Genomic DNA, 27,778 nt, shown 5'->3' on the forward strand with positions numbered 1-27,778 from the left:
TGCTAAACACAGTGGAGGGAGAGGGGGAGGTGGCATGGGTTGGTAGCTTATTGTTAAGACAAGAGGATATTCTCCTCATGGTCCATATAGCAACAGGTGACTTGTTGAATAGGTATGATGTCATTCACTCTTGTTCGACATAGCCACAGCTTTACAACTTACAAATAAGAAAGCTATTTCTTGAACCTGGATTGTAGTGAATATTATATACAAGACACAATTGTTTGTCACTTTTCCCCATAAAAAAACAGGGTGTGCATTATACACGCATGTGCATTATACATCCGTAAATATGGTATCTAAAAATGCAACTTTTTTTTGCACTGCAGTCACCTGAAAATACATACACAGTTATTAAGGAGCAATGAACCATTCTGGTTCAAGAACCATTTGGAATTTTATGTGATCGGTAGAATATCGGTTATTGGTATCAGCCAAAATTTCATATTGGCCCATCCCTACTAGAAATATATGTTCATATCACTTGTTTGAGAAATTTTTTTTAAGTTCATTGGTCTTATGCATATACCATCATGGAGGAAAGTGTGAAACTATAAATACGGAGAAACTAGTACTCACTTTTATCCGCGAAGCTGTTTTTTTCTTTTTCGATTAATTTCAGTGGCCACTGCCACCATCCTCTTTGGAACTTGCTGTACCGTTGCTTGGCGTGCATCTTTTGTTTGTGGTTCTGTGGCTGCCACTAGGTGCGGTGTTGTTAACTGTGCATCTGGGTTTGTGTCGTCTGCTATTTCCAGGCGATAACTGTTGTAGTAGGGGAATCTAAGTGTGGTGTGCTTGCTCGCTATCGATGTTTAGCTCGTGCGGGAAGTGCATTATGGCATGCGTTTCCTTGATTTTAGTGTGTACGAGCGTGTGAGCAGTGTGTTTGACTTGAACTTTTTGAATTTTATGGCTATTGTATTTGATATGTTTAGCAAGACAGTAGTGGGTTGGGCTTTTTTCGCATCTGCTAGGTGCTGTTGGATTCTTTAATTGACAGATCTGATGGACCTGCCGATGTAATGAGCCTTGCATTCACACTCGGCAAATTATACACCTGGGTTATCAAGGGGGGAGAGGAAGTACCGTTTGTGTTTGTTCAGTTTATCAGCTATTTTGGAATTGGGTTTGTGTGCTACTTTGATGCCATATGGGAGAAGGCTTTGGCTATGCAGTTGGAAGTGGTGGGATGGTAGGGGAAGGTGGATCATTTATATTGGCCACTAGGGGTTGATTGTGGCTGGGAAACACACGCCATAATGCACTTCCCGCACGAGCTAAACATCGATAGCGAGCAAGCGCACCACACTTAGATTCCACTACTACAACAGTTATCGCCCGGAAATAGCAGACGACACAAACCCAGATGCACAGTTAACAACAGCGCACCTAACGGCAGCCAGAGAACCACAAACAAAAGATGCATGCCAAGCAACGGTACAGCAAGTTCCAACGAGGATGGAGGCAGTGGCCACTGAAATTAATCAAAAAAGAAGAAAAAACAGCTTCGCGGATAAGTGAGTACTAGTTTCTCCGTATTTATATAATACCGCATCTCTCTTTTCCCAATTATGAATGTGAAACTATGTTGCCAAATCTCCAAATGTGATTTCTCTTTTGAAAAGAATCATGTATTTTTTACAACCACAATTATATGAATGCATGTATGTATAAAACTGTCGTGTTATTAAGTAATAAAACCAGGTATTTAAGAGTACTTTAGAAATTTCAATGAAGTGCACAGCAACTAGTGCTACTATAGTTTCTGGTGTGGCCTCTCCCTTGCTGGTGTGGTCACACCTAGTTAGGCTGACTCAACAGCAATTAATGGAACAAGGTGACATCATTGCACCTTGTGAGAGTGTTTCCTACACAACAGGCACATGGAGTAACCAGTCGGAATGTGAACTTGGGAACATGGAAACTCAAAGCCTAATATGATAAGCTCTGGGTTTTTCTTAACCCTGTTTAGACCTCAAACACACACTGATGATTTGAGAATGCTAGACTCCTCCATGGCTTAGCACATTGAGTGCTGGACTTATGATCTTGCCTGAAGTTGTCCCAAAGTTGAGTCCTTGCAGGGACATACTGTGAATATCTCTACATCAATTTAATTTAATCGTCATTAATCCTGAAGAAGTAGAAAATGATGTAAAATAAGAAAAATACAAATACAGATACAATTGGAGGAAGCTGTTTCCAATAGAGATGTTATGATGTATTTTTCCTTTGCAAATTATTTGCCTAGATGTCTTGCATGACAGAATTTAAAAGTAAACATTAAATTACAGTTGTAAGATATTGAATAACATCATTTTTAATCACTCCTATGAAATTATACACATGATTACAGTTGTAATGCTTCAAACCATATCAATATATAGAAACTTAAAAATTAATAGTGCATCCTCTTCATTTTAATATTATTTTTGAGGTAAACTAATGAACTTGGCATCTAACATTCCAGGCCTAGACCTGGGTATTTCTTTGCTAATGTCTCTTCACAATTTTCATCTAATCATCATTTTCCCAATTATCTAGCTACCATGGTAGAAAATAGATACAGCATAAGAAAAACAGAGATTTGTTTCTTCTGGAATTGTGGCTTAAGAACATATAATTTGAGGTAAACAAATTCCGGGAAAAAAATTGCAACATTCTTTATTGGGATGCTGATCGTAAAGTGTGCAATTTAGAAAGATGTGATATTGGATTTCCACTGTATGGCACAGATGGTACAATCAATTTGCATCTGAATGAATTACATTTGTGATTTTGTAAATGTAAAGAATCATTTTCTTATTTGTCTCAAGGTTTGCAGCCTGGAGGAAGATGGAATCATCATTGTTTGGACAGTGATACAGAGCCACCAAGCAGCTTCTAGTGGGAATACCAGTGACTTGGGTCTGGCTCCATGGGGGAGAGTACGACTGGTCCACAGCTTGGTCATTTCATTGAAGGATACACTTTCATTGTGAGTAAAGGACTATTCATTTATTGCATATATGATCAATGTGCCATTTATTTAAATCATTATTATCAGTAACAGTTAAGGCTCAAGCATTTTCTTCCAATATAAATTACAATTTTACTTAGTTTTTTTTTTGCAAGTGTGATAAGTTTTCTTCAATTAGGACGTTTCGAGAGATAGCTTCATCAAAATATTTCTTCCATAGTCAACAGGATCAAGAATTAGGTGAAATGTGAGTGGGGAAAAAATATAGGAAGATCGATTACACACTGACATTTTACGTGCTTTAAAGCCATCGTTTACCTAAGTTAAAACCTATTATACAAACTTATTTGTCCTCCTGTATATTTTTTTTAAAACTAAAAACCTTTAAAATTCTAAAAATCGTTCACTATTTCACAGTCAAGTTGTCTGCAACAAGCTTCCCTTGTAATTCTTACATAGTAAATATGAACGAATTTTCTTCCACTTAGGTGTTTTTTAGCCCACACTTTAGATTCACATTGTTCAATTTATTACAGGAAATAGAAAATTATGCATTACATTAATATATAGTGCGTTTCGCTGTCACTCAAAATTCCAAAATTTCGGAAAAAAAAATTTGGTTCCCCCACCCTCCCCCGAAGAAAAAAGTACATGACAGTGTCGACATGCACATGGAAATGATCGCTGACATGTAAGGAACACAAAAATATTTGCATTATTATCATATGACCAATGTAACTTGAGTTGTACCCCCAAAAGGAATGGCCACTGATTCAAGCTTCAAAATGCAGCGGTACCTTGAAATGACTATAGCTCAGAAACTAAATGCCCTAGAGATATGAAAGATATACCGTTGTATGCAGAATGAATCACAGATTTAGACGATATATAATTTATGCACATTCGGCGTACATATGGAGGGGGAAAAGTGCGAAATCCCCTCAAAAATACTTTTCTTAAAAAAAATGTTTTCCCCCCGCCCCCGAAAAAAAATGTCAAAATGCACAAAATGCAAAATTTATGCAAATTTGGTGTATATATGGAGGGGGAAGGGAGAAAATTTTTGGTTTTTTTTTAAAAAAATTGTCACCACCCAAAAAATGTCCTCGCACTTGGGCACAAAACGACACGTACGCACAACATTCACGGACGAAAAGCTAGAATCTAGTGACAAATGAGCGCCAATTCTTGCAGCTGCTTGAAATTCTATTTTTAGACAATGCTGGGTAACCCCTGTTGCCACTTGTGGACACTTGTGCTAAAAAAAAAAAAAAAAAAAAGTTTCCTTCAGCGCACTTCGAAATTCCATTCTCACAACGCAGATTCAACAACCAGTCTTCCCCCTCCCCCTGCTTGCGCCCTCAAGGAAAACTTTCATTTTGACATCGGATACTGATAAACAAGCTTCCTTCGAATGCACTTAGCAGGAGGGAGTGAAAAGCATTGCTTTAGAACAACAAAGCCGGTCTTCCTTTGTTGGCAAAAAATTGACCTTGAAAAGAGGTGCAAAAGAGAAGTCCCTTTCCCCGCCTTTCCCCCTCCATTTTTCATGAAGACATAAAAAAATGCAAAAAACCATTTCTGTTAAATACATGTGTTAGGAACAATATAAAAAAATAAAATCTAAATTCTAGCCAAAAATAGAAAAGTTATAACGTAAAAACTACGACCTTGACACAGCGTCTCGATAGAGACACTTGGATCCGTGAGGGTTACTTTTGGGCATCTCGTTCGAGATGCTTGGGCAGCAAAAGGTTAAAGCTTCAAGTTAAAAAAAATCGATGTTGAACACTAAACACAAAAATTGACCAACCGGTAAGAATGATCAGCCCTGTGATTGAATCTTAGATCACCCCTTGCCTGGACATTTAATTTAAATTTCCGCAAGCTCGAGGAAAGAAAAAACTAATCTTTACTGATAATGAAATTCGAATAATTAAAGATGACCAAATATTTGACTTAAAAGGGGGGGTGCTGGCTTACAGTACGCCACAATCCAGAACAGCAGACTCGAACAGGAGTTTCCCTTGCTGAAAAGGAAGTTCAGATTATTGCACATGAAATTAGGTGAACCATGTCACTAATTACACCAGAGATCTAGGTAACAAACGAAATCGCAATCCTGTGGTGGTTTATAAGATATGAATTTATTCAGATAAAGCGAAAGTAAAAAAAAAACTTAAATATATCACAAATGACTCATCGATTTACTTCTGAACTCAGTGATAAATTGACACAAAATTAATGAGCAGAAAATTCACTTCTTGTTATTCACTCTTCATTACCATTAGCAAACACAATCACAAATTCAAGAATATTTTGCAAACAAGTTCCCTCCCCATTTAACTTTCAGATATAACCTTTCTACGCTATAAATTTAAATACCAATTGGGCCCAGAAATCAAATTTCAATATTTATATATACTTATCTAACCACCACACTGAATGGTTTTACAGTATAAAGTAATATACCACACATAGTGATTTCACATTACTGCAATATCTTATGAAACAATTATAATGACTTGTTTCCATACATCAGCATGACCCGGTGAAAGAAACAAAGAAATCAATTACCTTGCATGCATGTCACTGATTAAAAATACTCTTTACTGGTCGTGACTCATATTAAACTGTACTTAATACGCGTTATTCCTTATATGTGATATATGTGCTACCTTTTCCTTGATCACGCAAATTTTACATCACGTTGTGTGATCGCAGCATGTAAGAATCGGTACAACGTCAATTCTTACAACATGGCGTTGCGTCAACTTTCTTCTAGCACTAATGTGAGAAATTCGAACTCAATCTTTAATCACATGATTCGGCACGCGTTTAGCTAGCTACGAACGGACATCGTACATAGTAGTACTACTGAAATTTGTACGTGAAGTCTCTCGAGAGTACAAGTAATATTAAGCTTTGTACTTACGTACGTGTAGTGAGGGTCAGTTCAAGGTCATTACTCACTAGCGTAAATTTCATCACCCCCACACTCCGACGAAGTATCACCAAAGATAAGTGTCAACGGAATCCATTCACTGACATTTCATGTCCTAATATGGAGAAGTTATGTACTCTCACTCTTTCAAGTGCATTCCATCCAAGCCTTTTTCTTGCACCCTTGCACTGCCGAAAAACAGCTGCTTGCTCCTCTCTCTTCCAACTGCACGACCATTTGCTTCCCGCTAAAAACTTCCACTTCCCACCTTGTGCGTGGGACAAGCTAAAGATAAGCAATTACTTTTAATTTCAAATATACTTTACTAAGAATAATATCGAAAACGCTCACAAATTGGTGTAGTGAGTATTGAATGCATTCTCTCTCAAGAGATCATTAACAAATCTACATCAATACATGCAATAAAAGTAAAATAAAAATGCAAAACAATAATAACTATGAAATCTAATTGATTTATATTAACATAAAGCACAAACTAAAGAAAAACGTACACATAATAAAACCACTTGAACTATTTCATTATTTATTAACATCTTTAATCAGTTGGTAAAGAAATTATCTTCTTTGCAGTAAAAGTAACAAATTAATTTCCTTATGTAAAAAAAAGGTAAAGTGCTCCCCTTTGCGTAGCACCATGCCATGAAGGCATATAGGGGGTATGGTGGTAACGCCCACACTTTCTTGATCCGATCGTAAGTGGGGGTGATGTGATCAGCATCATGCCCCTGACTGCCTTCACCCCCCAGGTACCCATGTCATTCGACGCTGGGGCCGCTTCCAACATTAGAAAAGTTCCCGGATTTTCTTTATGTATTTAAAAATAATAGTATTAATGATAATAATATATTTTTAATTGATTAATTTATTTTTACTTTCATTAACATTACATATATGTATATCGTATAATATACACACATGTTTGCAGGGGAGGGGGTTTGAAGATGAATAACTTTCTCCCCCCATCAGTTTTCAATGATTTCGCACCCTGTATAGGACACTAAAAAGTATCATAAACAAATTATGAAATAGTTTGAAAACAGTCCATAATTAAGCTTGTGAGAATTCTGTAAGTGTATAATGATGAAAAGTTTTGTTTTCTTAACCGCAGAGACTTTAACCTAAAATAAAATGTAAGAGGCAAATTATTGGGTGGGCTTGAGCCCCACAGGCTCATTTAAGTTGGTGCCACTGGCAGTGTCCCCTATTTTTGTTTCACAAAACTACAATTTCTTTATGCTGTGTGTACTTCTGGTTTCATGGCAACACTGGCATCGAAAGCATTTGGATGGGAGGCCACGTCCTTAATAATTGAGAAGAAATATTTTGGAAGGTGACAGATTGGCCTCACAGAGATGCCAATTTTTACTGTAAATGGCCTGCTATGTTATGATAATTATTGCAAATTTCTGCCCAATACAAACACAGTTACAATCAAAATAAGCACATACCCTGTCCTGCATCCACACATTTCTGGCGTATTTTCAGGAAATTTCCATTTACATGCTTTTGAAATTGCTTCAGTTTCTCTCCTGATATTCTCCTTCAGTTCTTCTAATGTGTGGGGGTTTGTTGCATAGACTTTATTTTTCAATTTCTCCCATAGAAAAAAGTCACATACAGTGAGATCAGGGACCATGGGGTTCACAATCCTTTGCTAATGACCCTGTTTACAAAAAATTCTTGAATGGAATACAACAATTTTTCAGCTGGGTGTGAGGTGGCAGTCTTTTGTTGGAAAAACCCTGATTGGCATTCGATTTCAGTTAGTTGTTTGAAGAATGGTGTGAGTAAGTCATCCCTGTCTCTGTGCATTTATGGTATTTTCATAAAATGTGGGCCCTATAACTGTATGCATTTACTGTGCACCAAACACAGATTTTCTGGTCATGCAAAGGAGTTTCATGTACAAAATTGGGTTTATCTGAGCTCCAATTCCTGTTATTCTGTGATGCAACATGGCCCTGTAAATGGAACCATGCTTCGTCAGAGAAGAATATTAAAGGTGGATCAATTACCCTAGCATTAACATTCCCCAAAATCCAGTTACAGAAATTTACCTGATTCATTATCACATGGTAGTAGTTCCTGAACAACAGTGGCCTTGTATGGTTTCAGTTTTAAAAATTTGGTAGCTCGCCATGCTGCTGTTACGGAAATTACGGTTTCCTGTGCAAGTCGTAGGAGCAATTTTTATGGAGTATGTTCTAATTTTTCTACTCTTGTAAATACATGCAGTTTTACCATTCACTTCTCATGGATAATAGATCCTGTTTGCCTCAATTTGTTCACTAGGTTCCACACAGTATTTCTGTGTGGAACAGGAACACCTGGGATTTCTGTTGAAAATAGTCTACAGACATCTACAAGAATTTGTAATGACATACGAATAGTACATAACTTTTTCTTCTAAAACAATAGAAAATTATGAGAACGCTTGTAACACGTAAACACTTTAAAAATACGACTGAACTGAAATTGCCAAGTGGGCTGCAGACAGGCATGCAAGTGACTGCGAAATTTTATTTATTTATTTATTTCCCTTCAACAGAGACAAGTCTCCAATTACAGAAGGTAATATCAAAATATTACATTTTCATTTACAACTTGTACGTTCGCGTGTACACTCTCTTCCTCCTTCCTCCTTTACATACACACACATTCACAAACATAGACAGATAATACCACTCACTCCTCCCCATCCTGTACAGTGATCCTGACACCAGGCACATCTTTTGGGATAAACCAAGGGTCGTCTTCCATCGCCCCCCAACCTCCAAAACATCTTGGTCCGAAACACTTCCACCCCTTCCACACCACTCCCCCACCTCACAGGTGCAACAAACCCAGATGCAAGACCTGCCCCATACTTATCACCTCCCCCACCCTCCTGATCCCCACAGCGGCAGGTGAGATCACCCTTCGCCATAAGGGCACCTGCCACTCATCCAACCTCATTTACACCCTCATCTGCCAAATCTGCGGCAACTTCTACTTAGGCGAAACCTCCACCCCCTTGAACCTAAGGATCAATAAACACCGTTCCTCCACCCAAAACTCCGATTTCACAGTTGTCATCCACACCAACAGCCATAACACCACCTTCAATAACTGCTTCCATGTTGCCATCATCCATCTTTTACCTCCCCACTCTTACACATCTTTCCGCAGGCGATGGGAAAGGGCCTATATAGCAGGCATGCATGCCACTATACCTCCCAGACTCAACCTAGCCAACCAGTAACTCTTTCCTCCTCCCCGAAAGTACCCACCCACCTTACAGTAAACACTGGTTAAAGTACTTTTCGTTATCTATCAACTGTTTCTGGCAACACTGATCGTAGAGATGCTACGGTCAGTATTCTGTGCCTCTACTCCATGTGACGCCGATCTTTCTTTCTTCTACCTTGAAAATGCGACTCAGATCGCGAAATATAGAATTATTTCTCTTCGTGTGGTAAGTGTTTACTGTCTCCTTCATCATTGGTGACAGAACAGGTTTACTGCTTAACTGTGACCACAGAAATTTTCAGACATTTACACATTTCATCTGAATTACACAAACCAAGTATCACAAACAATGGTACAATACATCATTACAACAAACTTCAATATGACAAATCCAATTCTCATAATAAATACATTATTATTCACTGCAGTAAAAGCAAGTACAGAGGAGCCCCGATTTTACGTTCCTGATTTTTATATTTTCCCACATTATACATTCAATCCTGATGATCCCAACAGAGCATAATGTTGAAAATGTTTCCTCATTTTAACATTTTCCCACATATCTGATAGGTTTATATTACACTCTCGAAGAAGACTACAACTTGCACGTTGTCAGGGTATATTCTTTTTGTTGATTGGTAACATGTCTGTAACGTGAAAGGTGAAAGCACAGATTGTGTAAAATGTTGTTTGTGGTTAATAAAACCAAAATGCTTAAATAACAAGACCCTTGTACACTTCACTCTACATGGATGTCCATGGATATCTATTTTCAACACTCATCATTATGGTGCAGTCGGTAAAAGACTGATAGTTTGAGCAAGGATATTCAAGTTTTGAACCAGTTATGGAAGTGTGGATTACACTAATCTCATCACGTGAAAGGAATTTATTGTTTCGGAATCATGGTTCAGCGAACAGAACTGTCAGGATTTGACACAATTTATTTGGACATACGACAAAGTTTGTCAATTAGAACATTGCTTCACCACAAGAAGAATCGATCGAAAAATGGATTGGAAGACAGGATTTGTCACAAAGTTCATCATGGGTTATGTACAGTGGTGGAAAAAAGTTCTTCCCCATAAGACTTTGATGCCAGTAAATAATGCTGGAAAGGTAGGCAACACACATTGCACCTTTAGGTGATCGGGTGCTTGTCTGTCTCAAGGAGCAACTCGTCTTTCTTGTAATAGCCAACAGACACAGGAAATGTAGGAAAGTCACGTGACTTGTCAGGTGGAATATTGTTCGTCAGAAAATCTCCTTTTCTCAAGCCAGGTAGCAGAACCGACAAGAGTTATAGCCTATGTCCGAAAATGATTTCCCTAAAACCGTTGAATGAAACGCTAAAATAATTCTTGCCTTAATTGCAAAGGCTACTATACTATATATGCTGCAGTAACTCTGTCTTTAGGGAGTTTGATTACCATGCGATAGATCTGAGTTAGATCCCCGACTGGGGAGAAATGGAATTTTGTCCACCTGTTCAAGTGGCTCCGGCGCCCACCCAGCATCGTATAAAGTGGGTACGTGTAGGAAACTGGGGGGGGGGGGTTAAAGATGGCCAGGGGCATGGTGCTGATCACATTATCCCCACCTTCGGCTGTAACAAGAAAGTGTGGGACCCTAACTCCGCACCCCCTACATGCCTTCATGGCTTGGTGCAAATCATAAGGTAGCACTTTTTCATTTACTATACGTCCTGATTTTGTCGGAACTAATCTCTACGTAGACGTTCTTCCAAGTTCCGTAGCGATGTGAATAGGCTCTAGTTTTTCTTGACACAATTCATCCATGTTATATTTAGTTATAAAAACCACGGCTGATATCTTGTGTGTGTGTGGAGGGGGGGGGGGGTCACTACTCCATTCTCCAATTCTTCGTATCAGAAATAAATCATAAATCTTAATTCCTCACACTGAAAATGTAGCACTTCCTACATCTTATCATGCAAATATCTAGCAGCAAAGTAATGTGTAGGCACATAGTGGTTCGGATACCACTTTAAACTGTAGGTGCATTCGTGATTAGTCTTACTGTGCATATAGTGGACTTAAGACAGCAAATCAACCAACCAACACAATCCCGTTATTGTCCAGATTATCGAAACCAGAAGCTTCGCCGTGAATAACATAAGCAGGAACACAATGTGAAATTACCGAACAGAAACAGGACCTAAAACCTAGAACGGCTAGATTGGATTAAATCGACGATACAGCACGCGTTCTGAAATGAAGAAAATACCAAAGTTGAAGGACCTCGATACACACACACAACTTTTCCTCCCCTCAATGATAAGATATCTTTCTTGCAGAGAATCCTTTACGTAGGCCTTCAAGGCCATGACGAGAAAGTGTTCTACATGCAATGACGGGACCAAAACACACGTCTAGTTTGATATGAAAGCTGTGTTCCTCCTTATTTCGTACGTCATTGATAACAGGAACACTGGCCTCGTCTGCTAACCCTAGTTTCGTAGAGCAGACACCTGTTTGCCACCCTTTGGTTCAGTGACCTTCACTCGTAGTTAGCAAGAGTGAATGACTCACCAGATACCTGTTGCCTGTGAGCTTATACAAGAATAGATATTTCGTTAGCGTCTGTAAGTATTGTTTCATCTGCAGTTATATAAGTTAATGTTCGAATTGTTTCCTAATGGTTATGTTATTTATAAATTAGTTCTCGAGAAGGAGCTTTCTATCTATTTGCAAGGGGGGGGGGGGTATACAGCCTGCATGCATTCTTTTTTTCCTTAAACAAGAAGAAATTCCAAGACAAAAAAAGAGTCGTAGAAGAGTAGTTAACAAAAAAGAAAGAAGAAAACGAGAATGTAAATGTTTAAATAAATTATTGTATAGATCGAGTGAATAATATTTTCTCACGGGGCCTTCTCGATGCCGTAATGATAACGTCGTCACCTTATAATCAAGGGATCCCGGGTTCGATACACGGTGGATACACGTAGTAGTTCGTATGCCATTTTAAACTGAAGGTCCAGTCCAGATTAGCTTATCTGTGCAGAAAAAACTAAAAAAAAAAATTGTCACAGTGTAAGAAAATTTCGTGTTCAACCACATACAAAAGGGAATAATTTATTCCATGTTGGAGTTCACATTTATAGCATCTAACCAACACAATTATGGATCGCAACGTATTTTCTCAGATCCATTTTAATTATACGTACGTGCATGATAAAATAACAGAAGTTGAGGAAAGAGAAAGCCAAGCGAAACACAAATGCCTTCTCCAGAATTTCAAATTTCGTTACGTAAGGTTCTGGGTTTAAGCCCCGGGCAGGTATGACTTCCTTGTTCTTGCCCTTTTATCTGCTTTATTTCATCATAAATCGTCGTTATGGTTTACCTACAGGGGAAGAATAATGACAATTGCCAATACAAAGCCAATAACGAACAGAACAACAACTCAATTAGGGAATGTCAAGAAAGAAACAAGACTTTACAGTGTCACCGTCTCTCGGTTTCTCGAATTGAAAATTGCTCTCCCGTTCTCGGTCTCTGCTAGTTAAATATAGAAATTGAAAAAGTATATGAAGATACATATATTTCATACAGTACTGGCCAAAAGAGTGTCAACTTCGTGTTTTTTTCGCATACATCTTGTCCGATGAGGATGAACGTCGCATGATATGTTGTTGAGGATGTTTCTGATGCTCAACGTATGTACTTTGATCGAAGTGTACCATTTTCATCATAATATTAAGGAATTACAAAACCTGCCGAAAAATTACTATTGTACCTATCCATTCTGGTTAATGATTGTAACAATGTGTACCAGACATTGTCCAATTTGTGATCATCATGAAACATGTCTATGTTATCAGAGTATGGGTGCTCGCCGTGGATGCACCAATCTGTCTCCGGACATGCAGAGAGGCATTGCTAACGGACGCGCACAAGGGCGACCACTGCAGGAACTGGCAACACAGTTTGGAATCACTAGAAGTGCAGTATCAAAATTTCTGAAGCGGTGGAAGCAACAGGAAGGTGTTGTGAAGGAATCCCATATAGGACGACCCAGGATCACGTCGAGACACGTCGACAGGACCATCCTTCGCACCAGCAGAAGCAATCCCAGACTGACGTCAGCCGACATTGCTCGGGAGTTATCATTCCCAACAATCCCGTCGCCATCTGGAAGGACCATCAGACGTAGTCTCCAAGCGGCTGGTCTCAATGGACGTTGCCCTGTCAAGAAACCGTTGATTTCGGCGAAGAATAAGAAGGCCAGACTTGTATGGGCAAAAGCCCATCTGGCGTGCACCAGGAGAGAATGGAAAGATGTGGTCTGGAGTGATGAATCAAAGTATTGCCTCTTTGGAACAGACGGAATAGTGTGGATTAGATGTCTTGTCGGCCAGAGAATTTGATCCCACGTTTCAACTTCCTACAGTCAAGCATGGAGGGGGATCTGTGATGGTGTGGGGGTGCATCACTGTCAATGGCATTGGCCCACTACGCCGAATCAATGGTATTGTGGACCGTTTTCAGTACGAGGACATACTGGAGAACACAATGAGACCATTTGCTCTCCATACCCTTGGCCGTAACTTCACCCTCCAACAAGAAAACGACCCAAAACACACCTCCAAGCACATCCGCAACTGGTTCCGCCATCGTCGCATTAATGTTCTCGAGTGGCCCAGCCAATCCCCGGATCTCAATCCGATTGAGCACATGTGGAAGGAGTTGGACCGTCGTCTGGCAGGGAAGAGAGCACGAAATGTTGATGAGAAGTTTTCTCAGTTGGAGGAGGAATGTAAGAAGATACCAGTCTCTTTTATCCACAATCTCATCGACTCCATGCCGCGTCGTTGCCAAGCCGCTATTGATGCCAAAGGCTTTGCCACAAAGTACTAGATGCTGCTTGTTAGTTTTGTGTTCATCAACACCAGTTTTGACCTTTCCCGGTGAACTGAAGTGCAATATTTCTTAATGTTCGAAGGTGTGTATTTTTTTCTGTTTACATCAATTTGTTCTTTTGTAGACAATTTCACAGTTTGCCGAACCACTCGGTTATCAGTCGAATGTAATCCATTTGAAGATGTTTTGGTGCAAATATTGTGTAATTCTCGCAATAAATACCTCAGTTACAGCAAAGAAACCAAAAGTTGACACTCTTTTGGCCAGTACTGTATATATATCCCAGTTTTATAGGAGATTTCGTGAGAGATGAAATAAGTACTCTTCGATCATGTTTATTTTTATTATTTTTGTTACGTAACATCACTTTTCTTCCTAGTCGCGGACGAGTGACCATTACATGAAATTAATGACGAAATACTCAAACACCTGTGACAAGAACGGTACTCAAATCCGGGAACTTTGGTGACGAGATCGAAGGTTGACCACTTAATGAGCTTGCCCACCGAGTCTGCTTAATGTTGCTTGTGTCAGGTAATTCTAAATAACTGTCAATATCCCACATTCATTATCATTTGTTTCATAATTTATCTTATTGATGTTATTAACCTGAAGTCGAAGAAATAGTTGAAAGGCAATAATGCAAGATTGAATGTCTCTGATGTTACTTTGTGCCGAATAATATGACGTGATATTGTAATATGAATATAATAATAATGTAATATGCCTAGTCACTCCATTGATTGATCCCAATTGCGCACACAAAATATGGTATAATGTCCACTCCTAACCAACCTCCTTGGCGGAGTGGTTAGCACAGCACGCTACAACAGCATGGTTCCCTGATTCGAATCTCGGCTTGGCCATGGGTGTTCTTGGTGAGTGTCCGTTAATGTCATCATATCATCACTCATTACTCATCTTTATTGTCGCTATTTGCCAAAAGAATAGTGACACTAAATAACAAAAATCCAATCAAATGGAACATCTTAACAGATTTAATTCTATACCGTACCAAATTCCTAGTTTATTACTGCTTCTTGCTTCATTTTACTGCATCTCAATTGTTTACCGATTCGAAAAAAATTGAAATGTTGAGCAGTTGATTGTGCATTGTTTTGTTGTTTGGATTGCTAAATTAACGTCGCATTAATTAATTTTAGACCAATCGTGACAGAGGGAATCGAGAGCACAAGGGAAGGGGAAAAGACAAGTTAGAGACTACGGCTCTCTTTAAAGGTAGCATTCCTTAAACATGACTGAAGTGACTGCAGAATATTATGGATAAAATTTGTTTCGCTTTTTCCTTTTATTTCTGTTTCAGTTATTTTACTTAGGTTTTCTTCTACCACTCGTATTAATCGTGTCTGTGAGGAAGAATTATAAACTCGTGAAATGGACGATGAGACAAAAAATATGTATGCCTCTCCCACGGTTCAAAACTGTGACCACAAAATATTGTCTTATTTTTAAAATTTACGCCAAATATGGTTTCACTAGTTTCTTTCTCAAGTGGTTCCATTGCCTCTCTGATGGCATAGTGGTAACGTCTTCGACATGTAACGAAAGGCTTCCGAATTCAATACCAGATAGAGGGACATTTGGTTCAGATCCCACTTTAATCTGTAGGTCCAGTGCATAAACTGGACTTAACAAGATCTGCCACACACTAATTGTTTAAGAAAACAGTTGCTGAAATGTTCTTCTTGAGGCCACGTAGCACCCAGCTGTTGTTTGTTGTTGCTGGGGCATGAGTCATGTGACTCATGCTATCAATGCTCAAACCTTCCAGAGAACTCAGATCCACCAGACAAACTTAACCAAATAATTTGTTATTTGGGTTGCATAAACAACAGGCTTTAAGATGTTACGAAATTCTAGGTCCCGTGGCCCAGGTAATTCTTTCTCCGACTGTACCTGATAATTTGTCCCGGAAATTTCAAAGGTTATTAATAGAAATATTTGATGATATGTCAGTGTTGTGAAGAAATTTTGCTCAGTGAATCATCAACTTAGTCCTAATTAAAAACGCAACATTAACTATTTGTCCAATTCATTACAAGTATTGGCAAAGCTACTCTGAAATGTTCAAGGGCAAAGCTTATTAGGTTGGATACTATTGTGATTTCATACTATTTGTTGAGTTCTGTGACTGAATTGCAGCAACTAAGGAATCAAGAAAGTCTATAAACAGCTTTATCAAACTATTATCACATCGTCATTAGGTCGAACATGGTTTGTTTGCAAATTGATAAAGAAGAATGATATTAACAGCTCATTACTGATCCAGAATAATGTCACAATTATACATGTACTGAAATCTGAGTGATACTCATCAGAATGGTGCTGCTTAGACCAGAGTATATTATTCATGAGCTATAGAAGCTTGATTGTTTTGGTGGACTACCAAATGAACTGGATGTAGAAACTATAGCTCATATAGAGGGTGATTTTTTTTAAAACTCATGGTTTTCTTTGTTGTGTTAAATTTGTAAATGAAATATTATTTCCATGCGGTTTGTGGCAAATGAATAAGGAAGGATGGGAGATTTATTGGAGTATGTTTACTGGTTTATATGCATCCCTGGTAATATCGCCCACGCCTCAACAAAAACAGCAAATATTCACCAGTGTACCCTACAATAACATTGAAGTATTGGATTTTTGCTAAACTGAATTGATGAAAATGAAAATGGGTTCTTTTTTTTTGTATTCACTCAAACATAAATAAAACATAAAAATTGTGGCACAGACATATGACATAACATCTCACCTTTAAAGAAGGTGCTGAAAGTGTCGACCTCCTTCCTGTAAACAAAGTCGAACACTCCGTTCCATGTTAAGAGCTGTCTGACATAGTGTTTCTGCGCTAATGTTCGCAATTTCAGTGAAAATGTTCTGCTTCAACATTTCCAGGGATGTAGGGTTGTTTATGTACACACGTCCCTTTAGGAAGCCCCACAGAAAGAAGTGAAGTTAAGTCTGGAGACCTCAGAGGCCACAATCCCTTTGAAATAACCCTATTCGCAAAGAAACTTTCAATCAGTGCCATACTGTCATGCGATGTATAGCATGTAGCACCATCCTGTTGAAAATAACTCTGTGTGAGTTCATTGTCGTCCAAACTTTCAACAAATTCCATGAATATTGCCCTGTACCACTCTGTGTTCACTGTTTCATTGAAGAAAATTGGACCCACTATACGTGATGCTGAGACAGCGCACCATACCCCAACTTTCTGTGAGTGCAACGGAATTTCGATTACACTATGTGGATTTTCAGCTGCCCATATCCGTGTATTCTGAGAATTAACATACCCAGAGAGATGAAACCAGGCTTCATCAGCAAACCACGTTATTTTCAGAATATCAGGATTACGTACAATAAACATTAAAAACCAATTACAGTAATCTACATGTTTAACTTTATCTGGATCCTTCAATTCTTGAACAGCTGTAATTTTGTACGCCCTTAGTTTCGCAGTTTTCGCTGCCTTTTGACATGTTGAATAGCTATAGCCGTTTTCTTGTGACAAACGACTGAGAGATTTCTTGGGCGACCTCAAGAGTCGAGCACTGACATCTTCCACAACACCTGCCCGCGGGGTCCGATGCTTCCCTGTCTCACTCAGAAGCGATCCTGTTTCTTCCAATTTCTTCACTAGCGACAATATTGTGTTCCTGTCTGGGGCAGAACGTGAGGCAAATTTGTTTCTAAATGCCCTTTGCGTAGCAACAACAGAATCAGTTTTCCAAAATCTTTTCACGATAAACACACGTTCCTGCAAGGAGTACACCATTCTTACTGCGTGTCCTGATCACATTAACGCAACTTTTCAGCACAACAATTATGCAAAAGCACACAACTTTCCAGCACAACAATATAACAGCTCAGTTTCCTGGTTATTGTTGACAATGACAACGGTGCTATCTACAGGAGGAAACTTAAACCTCCGCACTGCATTCAAACCCCCAGACCATATAGACGCGAAAGGTACACTGGTGAATATTTGCTGTTTTTGTTGAGGCGTGGGCGATATTACCCGGGATGCATATAAACCGGTAAACATACTCCAATAAATCTCCCATCCTTCCTTATTCATTTGCCACAAACCGCATGGAAATAATACTTTATTTACAAATTTTACACAACAAAGAAAACCATGAGTTTTAAAGAAAACACCCTGTATTATTAAATTTTAACGTGGTTTGTGAAATATACATAATCTATGCGGTTTGCATATTATTAATCACTTAACGCAGTTTACGTATTATTCAACAATGTAACGCAGTTTGCGTATTATTCAACAATGTAACGTGGTTTGCATATTATTCAACAATTTAACGTGGTTTGCGTATTATTCAACAATGTAACGTGGTTTGCATATTATTCAACAATGTAACGCAGTTTGCATATTAAACATCTACTCAACGTGGTTTGCGTAAATTTTCTCTAGTAACGCAATTTAAAGTCTATCGACGGTTAGGTGCATTTTTACATCTAGTGACTGGCAAGATGATCACAGATATAAGATGACAGACACATCAAGAGAAATGAGGAGGAATTTGGACTTCAGTTTGAGTGTAGTACATTAAGTACAATGCAAGAGACCTGTAGGAAATTGCCATGATTATAACAATGGTTTACCGATGGTCAAATTTCCATTTTTATACGTGTATTTCGTAAGTTTTTTTTACACACCTGCATTTTAAATGTTGAAGGTTCCTATACAATACAATGACAGAGAGAATCTTTTGTATTTAATTTTAAAGTGCAATTTTAATATTTTTTGTACTCTGTGGAGGAATGATAGGTTTATATTACACACTCAAGAAGAAGACCAACTTGCACGTTGTCGGTATATTCTGTTTTGTTGATTGGTAACATGTTGGTAACGTGAAAGGTGAAAGCACGGATTGAAACTGATAATTGATGATTCATTAATTTCTGTTTTCACTGTATACCGAGCAGCTCTATTATGAATGTTTAATTTATGTGGAAAGTACATTATAGTGTATGCTTCCTGGATTTTGGTGTTGAGTGCAAGTTAAGTGCCTGATAAATGCCCTTACCTTTGGTTTCATGTGTTCGGCTAGATTAGTGGTGGGGGTATTTATGAATTCTATTATAATTGAATTCTTTCATTAATAGAATGGATGGATCTTCCTATGAATGTGCATCCATTCCATTCACATTAAATAGGATTGTAATTGCATTTGCATCCATATTATACACCCCTGGATTATCTAACCTGTTGTTTTGTCTGCATTTTCATTTGAAGATGGAGTTGGTTGGTAAAATCTCAAAATTTGTGTTAAAGATGAAGACAAATTAATCATTAATCCTTTCTAAAATATGGTATAGAAACGGGTTCAGTACATAGGATTATTGGACATGCATGCATGTTGGAGTGTTGTACTGTACTAATTTGTAAATTATGAAAAGTGCATTTACCATGCAAACGTGACTGTTGTCAGTGTACTGTGGGGCATCATACCAAAATATTTTCATAGTTGATTATGTGTGCAAATCAAATGGTCACTTGCAGTGGCATTCTAGTAGAAGTCCAAGAACCAGCAACTGGACACTATTCGAATTTTGTAAGAACAAAACTACTGTAGATTATGTGTGATAAAATCAGCATACAAGTACATCAGTCTACACAGAACAAAAATAAAAGGTCATCCCATGATGATGGGGTTCTGATATCCCCAAAACGTTGATAGACCTTGATATTCATTCTGTCTTATTGTACCTTACTTTTAATCCCGATTTTTATTCCTAAGACTGCATTTACTTAATATTAGAAGCTATGTACATTGTACAAATTATTCTCTTTTTTTCACAATATTACAAATTTGTGGGTTTGTTATGTATTAGTAATGAATGACACATTCTTGACTACATCATGTTCATAAATTGATATAATTTCATTTTATTTTCAGAGATCCAGAGTTGAGAGGTAATTTACAATGTTACGATCTGCGAGCTGGACCTCAAGATCCAAACCACTTATTTGTTGCAACAAATACTGGACACATTGTTCATTGTTTAGCAACTGGAGGGAAACCAGTGCCAAGATTGTATAATCCTAGTTTTGGTAAGTAATTTTTTTTGCATTCATTAACTTCTATAGCCATTCTCCTGCCCCTGATCTTACAAACTACATTAAGTCTTCGCCAAAATGATGAACGAGTACAATTGAAGACTAAAATTGGTAAACGCTGTAAGTGCCACAATAATTCATACCGTTTTCCACTTTAAACTGTGAAATGTGCCATGCTTTTTAATGTGGTAAATGTGAAATGTGGCTGGTAGCCCTCTAAGTAGTTCAAAGGGTGTGTAAAGAGGTCACTAGTGTGCACATTCTTACAGGCTGATGTGCGGAATGATGCAATTTCCAAATACTTTTGTTTTTGACACTTGCAACGTTTACCACTTTTAGTCCTCAATTCACGTACGTAATAGCTCATAGCAATCTTAATCTTGATCAGGACCAATATGTGAAAAATGCGAAGAGCACTCTTTTTCCTACGCCATTAGTTTATCCTATGCTGACCTATAAAAAATAAAAATGTTAAAAAACTTACGTGAGTGAGTATAAAAGTTTTGCAGACGACGTTTCACGAAGCTACGCTTCGCTTCTTCAGGTCACTTATCAGTATTTAAAATACTTCGTCAAGAACATAAGAAATCCAGGATTAGGTTAAAAGGGGTGATAGGATATGGAATTAAAAATACCTGAAGTTAAAAATGCCATGTAGGCTAAGAAATAAATCTAAAAGATTAGTGCCCGTACTACCATATTGAAGGAGTGGCTGTAGTAGCATACATGTGCTACATTCCTTCTAATGAAAACTCCACAGACTCAGAAGCAGCGTGGGTCACTTCCGGCGTGACATGGAATGTAACAGATTCACTCCTATTATTTCCCCATCGCTTAAACATGTGAATCCAGGCTTCGTTCAGGTTACCGTCGTCCCTGTTTAATTTTTTCCCTCTATCAACACAAATACTTGCGGCCTCGTGAACGTTCAAATCAGGTTGTTTATGTACCCTTTTTACAACTTCTCTTTTATCAACCTTATGGTTAAATTCTAAAATATGTTCAGAAAGCCAGGTTTTCGGAGATAGTTCCCTAATATCCTTGTCATGCTCGTCCCAACGGGTTCCCATGCTTCTTCCAGTTTGTCCAATATACGCTTTATTACAGGAACAGGTAATCTTATATACACCCTTCTCGTCTCTGACATCTTTTCGCCCTTTTCCATCCTTTTTATATTCAGTAAAAAATTTCTCGATATTTCGGGGAGCTCTCATTCCCCCTTTTATCCTGAAGCCTTTTAGAATTTTGTCAAACTTTTCGGATACCCCTTTTGCATACGGGATGCCGACGTATTTGTATTCTATTTCCCCTACCTCGTTATTCTTACTTATCCCCTTCTTTCCACCTTCATTATTCAAGACTTTAAGTGCCCCCCTCTTTATTCTCCTCATTTCCTCTACTTTATAACAGTTTCTTAACCCTACCTTCATAATCCAATTTTCTTCTTTCTCTCTCTCCTCCCTACAATTACAAAGTCTCCCGGCCCGAATATAGAAGTTCATATATAGATTATTCTTAATTCTGCTTGAGTGTTCAGAATCTTTGTGGATAAATCTGTCCCCTGCTAACTTTTTGTGGTAAACCCCAGTTCGAACATTGCCATTAACCCGTTCAATCCTCAAGTCCAAGTAGTTGATTACTCCTTCATTTTCTACCTCACATGTGAATTTTATTCTATCGTCCTGTCCTCCCATAATTTCGAAAATATAATCTAATTTTTCTTTTTTCCCGATAATCAAGATGTCATCAACATATCTACAAAAATATTTGATATCATTGGTATATATTCAATATGGTAGTACGGGCACTAATCTTTTAGATTTATTTCTTAGCCTACATGGCATTTTTAACTTCAGGTATTTTTAATTCCATATCCTATCACCCCTTTTAACCTAATCCTGGATTTCTTATGTTCTTGACGAAGTATTTTAAATACTGATAAGTGACCTGAAGAAGCGAAGCGTAGCTTCGTGAAACGTCGTCTGCAAAACTTTTATACTCACTCACGTAAGTTTTTTAACATTTTTATTTTTTATATATTTAGTGAGTAAATGCACAGTTTTCCATAATGGTTATTACTTCCGATACGGGGAGAAAAGTGCGGCTTTTTCAAAAATCCAGGATTAAATTGGTACATGTTATCAACAGGGTGTGGTTTTTAAAAAGATGTAAGAAATTTGACATAATACCTCAATTTTTAAAATGGGGGTACCGACCGTTAAGTCAAAGGGGGACTGAACAAAAACGCGATATGCAAGTCAGGATGTTGGGGAAATGTGTTCGTGAGGCCTACACTGAATCTGAAAGGTTAAATAGGGAGTGTTTAGAATTATATTTCCAACTGAGCGGGGAACTTGACGGCTTGACATGGAACAGGGTTGAGGAAAGGCACAGTAAATACGTAGAAGCAGTGAAGATCCAAAGCCGAATAACCATTTTGAATAAGTTTAACAGGTTACTTGGGAATAGCGAGAATAGTGGTAAATATGGGAATAAGGGGACAAATTGCTCCAGAGAAGGGATTAAAGAGAATAATACCAATAATGTTTTGAATTTAACACAACACGAGCTGCCTCGTGAACTTTTCGAAATAACCGATAAGGGACATAAATTTGCAATTGGTCGGAACAAAATAGAGAAGGAAGAATTTGTTATAGCCACCGAACGCGCCATAGGCATTTTGTCAGATATGGATGAGAAAAATGAACTTAGGCATAAAATGCACGACTTCATCGAGGAAAGGATTAGGAAAGAGTTTAGAAAGGAAAGAGGTAGGGGGGAAACAAAAAGCCATAGGGAAGAACGGCATCGAATTCTAGGTGAAAAACTTAAACGAGTGAGGGTATGGGTCAACAAACACGATTTATTCCTTATTAGATCTGATAAGGAAAATAAATTGGTTATAATGGAGAAGAAAACTTATAGGGAGAAATTGGAAAGTTGTTTCACCAATGATGATTTTGAAGTAATAGAAAGAAACCCAATAAGTAAAGTTAAAAATGTAGTTAAGAAGGGGATAGAAACCAGTTTGACTCTTCCGCGATCAGAAAAGAAGAAACTTATTGAATATTGTAAGAAGGGTGAACTTCCTATCGCTTTCGGTATTCCGAAAACTCATAAGGAAGGGATCCCGTTAAGACCGATTATACCCATGTATTCTCATCCAGGGTATAAACTAGCGAAAATATTAGTAGAGAGGCTAAGGGAGGTTGGAGGAAAGACCGAATTCAGTGTTGAGAATTCTTGGGAAGTGAAGAAGAGCTTGGAGGGGATAAACCTAGACGAGGAGGATGAAATTCGTAGTTTTGATGTCGTTAATTTGTATCCTAGCGTCCCTCGAGATAAAGCCGCAGATTGCCTTCAGAGATGGGTTATGGATAAGGGAATTGATGTTGTGACAGCCTGGGAGTTCGTTCGGTGGTTTCATTTAGTATCAGGATATAATTATTTCTGTTTCAATGGAAAAATTTATAGGCAGATTCAGGGACTGGCCATGGGCAACCCTGTTTCGGGAATAGTTTCCAGCATATTCCTCCATTACATTGAGAAAGATTCACTGAGTGAGGTTAACAATGATATCAAATATTTTTGTAGATATGTTGATGACATCTTGATTATCGGGAAAAAAGAAAAATTAGATTATATTTTCGAAATTATGGGAGGACAGGACGATAGAATAAAATTCACATGTGAGGTAGAAAATGAAGGAGTAATCAACTACTTGGACTTGAGGATTGAACGGGTTAATGGCAATGTTCGAACCGGGGTTTACCACAAAAAGTTAGCAGGGGACAGATTTATCCACAAAGATTCTGAACACTCAAGCAGAATTAAGAATAATCTATATATGAACTTCTATATTCGGGCCGGGAGACTTTGTAATTGTAGGGAGGAGAGAGAGAAAGAAGAAAATTGGATTATGAAGGTAGGGTTAAGAAACGGTTATAAAGTAGAGGAAATGAGGAGAATAAAGAGGGGGGCACTTAAAGTCTTGAATAATGAAGGTGGAAAGAAGGGGATAAGTAAGAATAACGAGGTAGGGGAAATAGAATACAAATACGTCGGCATCCCGTATGCAAAAGGGGTATCCGAAAAGTTTGACAAAATTCTAAAAGGCTTCAGGATAAAAGGGGGAATGAGAGCTCCCCGAAATATCGAGAAATTTTTTACTGAATATAAAAAGGATGGAAAAGGGCGAAAAGATGTCAGAGACGAGAAGGGCGTATATAAGATTACCTGTTCCTGTAATAAAGCGTATATTGGACAAACTGGAAGCAGCATGGGAACCCGTTGGGACGAGCATGACAAGGATATTAGGGAACTATCTCCGAAAACCGGGCTTTCTGAACATATTTTAGAATTTAACCATAAGGTTGATAAAAGAGAAGTTGTAAAAAGGGTACATAAACAACCTGATTTGAACGTTCACGAGGCCGCAAGTATTTGTGTTGATAGAGGGAAAAAATTAAACAGGGACGACGGTAACCTGAACGAAGCCTGGATTCACATGTTTAAGCGATGGGGAAATAATAGGAGTGAATCTGTTACATTCCATGTCACGCCGGAAGTGACCCGCGCTGCTTCTGAGTCTGTGGAGTTTTCATTAGAAGGAATGTAGCACATGTATGCTACTACAGCCACTCCTTCAATATGGTAGTACGGGCACTAATCTTTTAGATTTATTTCTTAGCCTACATGGCATTTTTAACTTCAGGTATTTTTAATTCCATATCCTATCACCCCTTTTAACCTAATCCTGGATTTCTTATGTTCTTGACGAAGTATTTTAAATACTGATAAGTGACCTGAAGAAACGAAGCGTAGCTTCGTGAAACGTTGTCTGCAAAACTTTTATACTCACTCACGTAAGTTTTTTAACATTTTTATTTTTTATATATTTAGTGAGTAAACGCACAGTTTTCCATAATGGTTCTATGCTGACCTTCCACCCAGAGTTGAAATGGAACTTAATTCCCAATGGGAAGCTTGGGCACTTAAACATATTGCAAATACAACCACTTAAAAATGGTACACAGAGAAAATATTCAGACAACCTTGGTTTCATAAACTGAAACTTTCTCGTGAAGTGATAACTTTCACACTTTGCCTACGAATGGGGCCACGTTTACACGAACAAACACCTAGCAATGCTGCATCAAAATCCCTCCCCTGCCTGTGATGTGGAGCAAACATACAAATGCCAAATCATCTCTTCTTCCATTGCCCGTTAAGGAACAAACACAGACACGCTCTTTTTAACAGACTACACAGAGCCGAGATACCATTTCCTGTATCCATACCCTTCCTATCATCTCCTTCCTCTTGTACAATGTGGATATTATATAGTTTTGCCTGCTAGAGTGGTATTCAATTTTGAAATTTGTGTGTGTATATGCAAGTTTGTGATCAGCAAAGTGAAGTGTAATATTGCGATATCTTTATGACTACAATTACTACTACAACTTCAATTCTATGATACTCCAAAATTCCCCGTACTACCTTGATTAGATCCTTGACCAAGACTGGTGGTGAGGCTCACGAAGAAGAAGAAGAATTAACTTCTTTATGCAATTCTTTGTATAGGACTTGAAGCACTTGTGGAAACTTTTTCATAACAGCAACAAATTCTCAGTAGATAAGTAGAATGTGTGTCTGCAAGATTTATACATGTTAAATTTTTACAGTGGGCATTTAATTTGGGTGTGCACTTCTGCAACAGATATAACCATTAGGGAAAGATTATTTTTCCTGAAACCAACCTATCGCAGCATCAACCACAATGAATGAAAACTGCCACTTTATCACATGTTATTGGTATGTACTTACATTTACACTTCTTCCTTATCATACTGAAATCCAAAAGTATGAGTGTGTGTTTAGCTCAATGTAGCTAGTTCCATTCTTTCTAAAACTGTACAAGAAAGCAATGGTGATAATCTTAACGTAATTACTTCAGGGAGTGTAGTTTGATACATGGGCATGTAGAGTTTGGGAAATTCAAAATCTATCTCTAGCTTTTGTAGTAAGGGTCTGAATCATGTAGTTACTAATGCCTTTCCCTTCTTCTCTTCAATTCTTCCTTAACTAAGCTGGGTTCACATGAGATATGCCAATTGAGATTGAAGCTACAATTTAAAGTGCTACCTGCATTGCTTAAATATTCCTTGGAATCAGACCCAGGACCTATTGACTACAAGAATTATGATTGCTTTAATGACAACCATGTTTGAGATGACAAAACATCCCCAAAGTATCTGAGAGGTGGAAATTGTGATGAAGTCAGAATGACTGGGTGGTTAGTTGGTTAAATCTGTACTAGGATGTGGCAGGGGAGTTTTGTGTCCACTTGATGTGGATATCCAATACAGGGTGTGTTGTGGGAAATAGTACAATAACAATTGGCAACCCTGCAGAGAGAAAGTGCCACTGAAAATGTTGAGCAAGTCTGTGCAGCTGTCCAGCAAAGCCCGCAATGTTAACCCCATCACCATGCACGACACTGCATATTAGTCACAGATCGCTGCATAATTGTGCTGCAAAATATGATTTACAGTTCCTAAGTCTGGGAGACAAGATTACATCAATGGGGCTCATTTGCCTGGTTCAAAGTACACATATGGTGTTTGGTGTTGGTGTTTAGACACAGTGTTTGGTGTATCCATAATTGCAGTATATCTGTATTGCACAGCCATCAATATATTTTGATTGTAGGCATATTTTATTTTGTACTGTTTCCCGTGGTCCACCCCACATGACAGTTTCTTTTCTTCTGTAACCAAGGTAGAATGCCAGGATCTAAATTCAGATCTATGGTCAAGTAACAACTTTCCACCACTGTTTTATTTTAATATGTCAATCAGTGATTACATCGAACAGGTTAACCCCAAAATTAAGAGTTCATGCTAGCAACTTAACATTCAAAGTACAGTCAATGGCAAAAATAATAGTGGTCGGTGCCCATCATTATGTTCATTCACAAAAGCACCAATAAGCTCTGGTATCAGGGAAATTTTATTCCTTAAAAAGAACATAGGATGTAGAAGAAGAAAATAATGCAAATAGTGATGGACAATTTGCTCACCATTATCTTTGCCACCAATTGCACAACCAAGAATAAAATATTATTCTAGGATTGTTCTGATAATTGATTTTTATTTTGTACAAGACATATCAAACATACCTCTTCCTATTGTGCTTGTCTATGAGATTGAAGAGCACTTTCATTCTGCAGGTAGATAATCTTTTTTTATTTTACATTACACACATCTTGGTTGTGATGCAAGAAACATGTTAGAATATTTCCATAACATTTCAAGTTTTCCTATATTCTAGAATTTATTGTGTACAGTGTATGCCCATGTGTTGTAACATTGTATCAATCATGATTATTTTAATTTCAGATTCATTTGCATTAGCAAAGAAGATCGAATTCTGTCCATTTAAATGTCCATTTTTCCTGGTAAGTAACCAAAATTTTGTTAGTCATTTTAAAGAAATTAAGAAAGTTTCACCATTCTGTCATTTTAGGTGTTCAATATATATTTTTTTAAAGAAAAAACCCATAAATATTATATGCAAAATGTACACGGAAGGAAAAATTATGCCTGAGTTATAAAAACTTTCTTGGCAATTTT

General features: G+C 38.0%; 1 protein-coding gene across 1 annotated transcript in view; it reads left to right on the forward strand.

Annotated features, from left to right (window-relative positions):
* Window positions 1-27,778, forward strand: part of LOC146004441 (cytoplasmic dynein 2 intermediate chain 1) — an 81,453-nt gene that overhangs the window by 44,176 nt on the left and 9,499 nt on the right. The window contains exons 13-15 of the mRNA XM_083143299.1: window positions 2,820-2,980; window positions 19,984-20,138; window positions 27,545-27,603. Coding sequence (XP_082999425.1) covers window positions 2,820-2,980; window positions 19,984-20,138; window positions 27,545-27,603 — 375 coding nt within the window. The remainder of the gene's footprint in view (window positions 1-2,819; window positions 2,981-19,983; window positions 20,139-27,544; window positions 27,604-27,778) is intronic.

This window comes from Lepisma saccharinum, chromosome 1 (genome assembly GCF_977018435.1).
Source record: "Lepisma saccharinum chromosome 1, izLepSacc3.1, whole genome shotgun sequence".
In the NCBI taxonomy this organism is placed as follows: Eukaryota; Metazoa; Arthropoda; class Insecta; order Zygentoma; family Lepismatidae; genus Lepisma; species Lepisma saccharinum.